This window comes from Myotis brandtii, unplaced genomic scaffold (genome assembly GCF_000412655.1).
Source record: "Myotis brandtii unplaced genomic scaffold, ASM41265v1 scaffold2658, whole genome shotgun sequence".
Taxonomy (NCBI): Eukaryota; Metazoa; Chordata; class Mammalia; order Chiroptera; family Vespertilionidae; genus Myotis; species Myotis brandtii.
This window is the reverse complement of record NW_005360118.1, coordinates 233,219-235,886: the sequence shown is the minus strand read 5'-3', so window position 1 is coordinate 235,886 and position 2,668 is coordinate 233,219. Positions and strand designations below refer to the sequence as shown.

The 2,668-nt window shown below is 63.8% G+C and overlaps 1 protein-coding gene across 1 annotated transcript; it reads left to right on the top strand.

Moving 5' to 3' along the window:
• Positions 1 to 2: 2 nt before the first annotated feature.
• Positions 3 to 975, top strand: ADM2 (adrenomedullin 2; the record flags this gene model as incomplete). The annotated part of the gene is made up of 2 exons (XM_014541202.1): positions 3 to 22; positions 568 to 975. Coding segments are annotated over 2 exons (339 nt in total), but the record flags the coding sequence as incomplete, so codon positions are not given.
• Between the last annotated feature and the right edge of the window lie 1,693 nt (positions 976 to 2,668).

The following is a 2,668-nucleotide window of genomic DNA, read 5'->3' as shown; positions in this document are numbered from 1 at the left end:
GCCGGCAGCCTGCCCGGCCCAGGTGAGTGGGGCGCAGACCAGCCGTCCCCTGGCCGAAGCTGCAGAAACCAGAAAACCTGGGAGGCCCCTCTGCCCAGCCCCCTCCCCAGCACCCCCCCACCACCTGCGTTGGGGAAAACCCCTGCTGCTAGGGCTTACCCTCAGAATCAAGGGCCAGCCCCCAGCCTTCAGCAAAGCCTGGTCAGTGCAAGACCCCCTCTTTCTTTGCCTCCCTCCCAGGGCTCCCCTCCTTCCCCCAGGCCGAGTAGCCCTCCCCAACAGAGAGGTCGGCCAGGGCACCAGGGGCTGGAGGGTCCCCAGGCCTGCCACCTCCCCGCTCCGCAGGAAGGGCTGAGGGGGAGCCCCTGGCCCTGAGCACAGGGGTGCCCTTTTCCCAGGAGGCGCGGGTGAATGGGGCAGGGACCTGGGCTACTGAGTGGCTGAGTAGCCAGAACCCAAGCCCTGAGCCCCAGGAACACCTAGGGCTCCCCCTGGCATTCTCCAGGCAGAAAGCGGGGTCCCTGAACGGCTGGGTTGTCACGTTTACTTCCTCCATCTCCCCTGCAGGGCACCTCCAGCCAGGACCCTTGCCAGCGGCCTGCAGCCCCAGCACCCTGCACCCCGGCCTGTGATCCACAAGCCGCCCCAGGCCCTGCAGCCACAGAGGGGCGCCAGTCTGCCCCCTGCCGCGGGTCAGCCTCTCCGGGGTGGTCCCCGTCGACACTTGGGCCCCCCAAGGCCCAGAGCCCAGCTCCTGCGGGTGGGCTGTGTGCTGAGCACCTGCCAGGTGCAGAACCTCAGCCATCGTCTGTGGCAGCTGGTGGCATCGGCCGGCCCCCGGGACCCGGCCCCCATGGACCTCAGCAGCCCCCACAGCTATGGCTGAGGTGGGGCAGGCCATGCCCTAGCCAGATGCTGTACCCCAACCCCAGAGCGGCAGCTCAGCCCAGCCCCAGTCCAGCCCCCAGGGCTCCCGCAGACAGCAGAGACCCCCCCCCCCCCAGCCCACCCACCAGGGGCTGCAGCGAGCTACCTGGAACTGCTTTGGACCCGCAAACCATGCACATGTGTGGCCCCAGGCAGGTCTGCAGGCAGAGTCCGTATGCCCCGGGGTCTGTGCACGCAGGAGTGCGCATGCTCAGGGGACAAGTGTGCCGTTGAGGTGGCCGGCAGCATCCCACGCGGGAAAGGGCTTCAGAGGGAAGAGGTCTGCTCAAGGTCACGGAGCAGAAGTCAGTCCTGAGCACGCAGTGCCACCACCTCCGGGCCCGAGGGAACCCTCTCCCTGCTGGGCCCATCGTCAGATTAAATCCTGGCTTCGGCTCAGGGGTTGAGCATCGACCTAGGAACCAGGAGGTGATGGTTCAATTCCTGGTCAGGGCACAGGCCTGGGTTGTGTGCTCGATCCCCATTGTGTGATGTGCAGGAGGCAGCCAATCAATGCTTCTCTCTCATCAGTGATGCTTCTCTCTCTCCCTTCCTCTCTGAAATCAATAATAAAAATATATTTAAAAAATAGAGCCACACGGTGTTCTGGGGCAGAGCAGACAGACACCCTTCCCATGTCCCAGGGCCAGGCAGGCCGGCTTGTGGACAAGACCCCAAGCCCAACAGCTCCATGGACTCGGAGCTACCACCACCTCCCGGGCGTGGGGATGGCACACAAGAGAGGGGGCTCCACAGGCACCCCAGGCTCCCTGACCCCCACCCTGCCTACTGTGGGGACTCCCCGGGACCTGTGTCCCCAGCTTGTCAGGGCCCTGGGAGGGGTTCGGCGCACAGCAGCGTGCATGGAGCTCCTTACACGTTGTGACACAGAGCCTGTCAGTGGCCCGAAGTCCTGACACCCCACGTCACAGGGGCACGACCCAGGGTCCAGGAAGCTGGTTTCTTGTATTTAGCAAACACTCACACGGCACTGAATTTGCCCATATTTGCCCCTGTCACCCCTTCAGCCACCCTGTGAGGGGGGCACAATCATGATCCCAACTCTAGGGGCAGACACTGCAGCCACAGAGGTCAGGGGCAAAACCACAGCCAGGCCCTGGCTGGTGTGGCTAAGTGGATAGAGTGTCCGCCTGTGGACTGAAGGGTCCCGGGTTCAATTCCAGTCAAGGGCACATGCCCTGTTGTGGGCTCGATCCCCAGTAGGGGGCGTGCAGGAGGCAGCCAATCAATGATTCTCTCTCATCATTGATGTTTCTCTCTCTCTCCCGATCCCTTCCTCTCTGAAATCAATAAAAATATATTCAAAAAAACAAACAACAACAACAAAAAACCCAGAGAGAGTGCAGAGGCCGCCCCAAAGCAGCTGAGAGGCTGGAACTCATGGGCCGGCCTCAGAGCCAGTGCCTGTGGTCACCGAGGGGTGTCGGCGAGGCAGGCAGGCAGGGAGGGCATAGGAGAGGGGCCGGGAACGAGGAAGGCAGAGTGGGGGCAAAGTCCTGGCCTGCCTGTGGCCCCGTCCTGCACACGGATGTCCCCCGCGGTGCACCCCCTCGTGGTAACCAGGCTGCCAGGCCCCGGGGCAGCACCTTGGTGTTCTGGCCGAGGCCCTCCCCCGAGCCTTGGGCGGCTGTTCCTTGAGGCGGGACGGACTGTTGACCTTAACGCTTGGCTGTGCCGCATCACGAGGTCACCTGCTGTGGTCAAAGCATCACACCTGGTG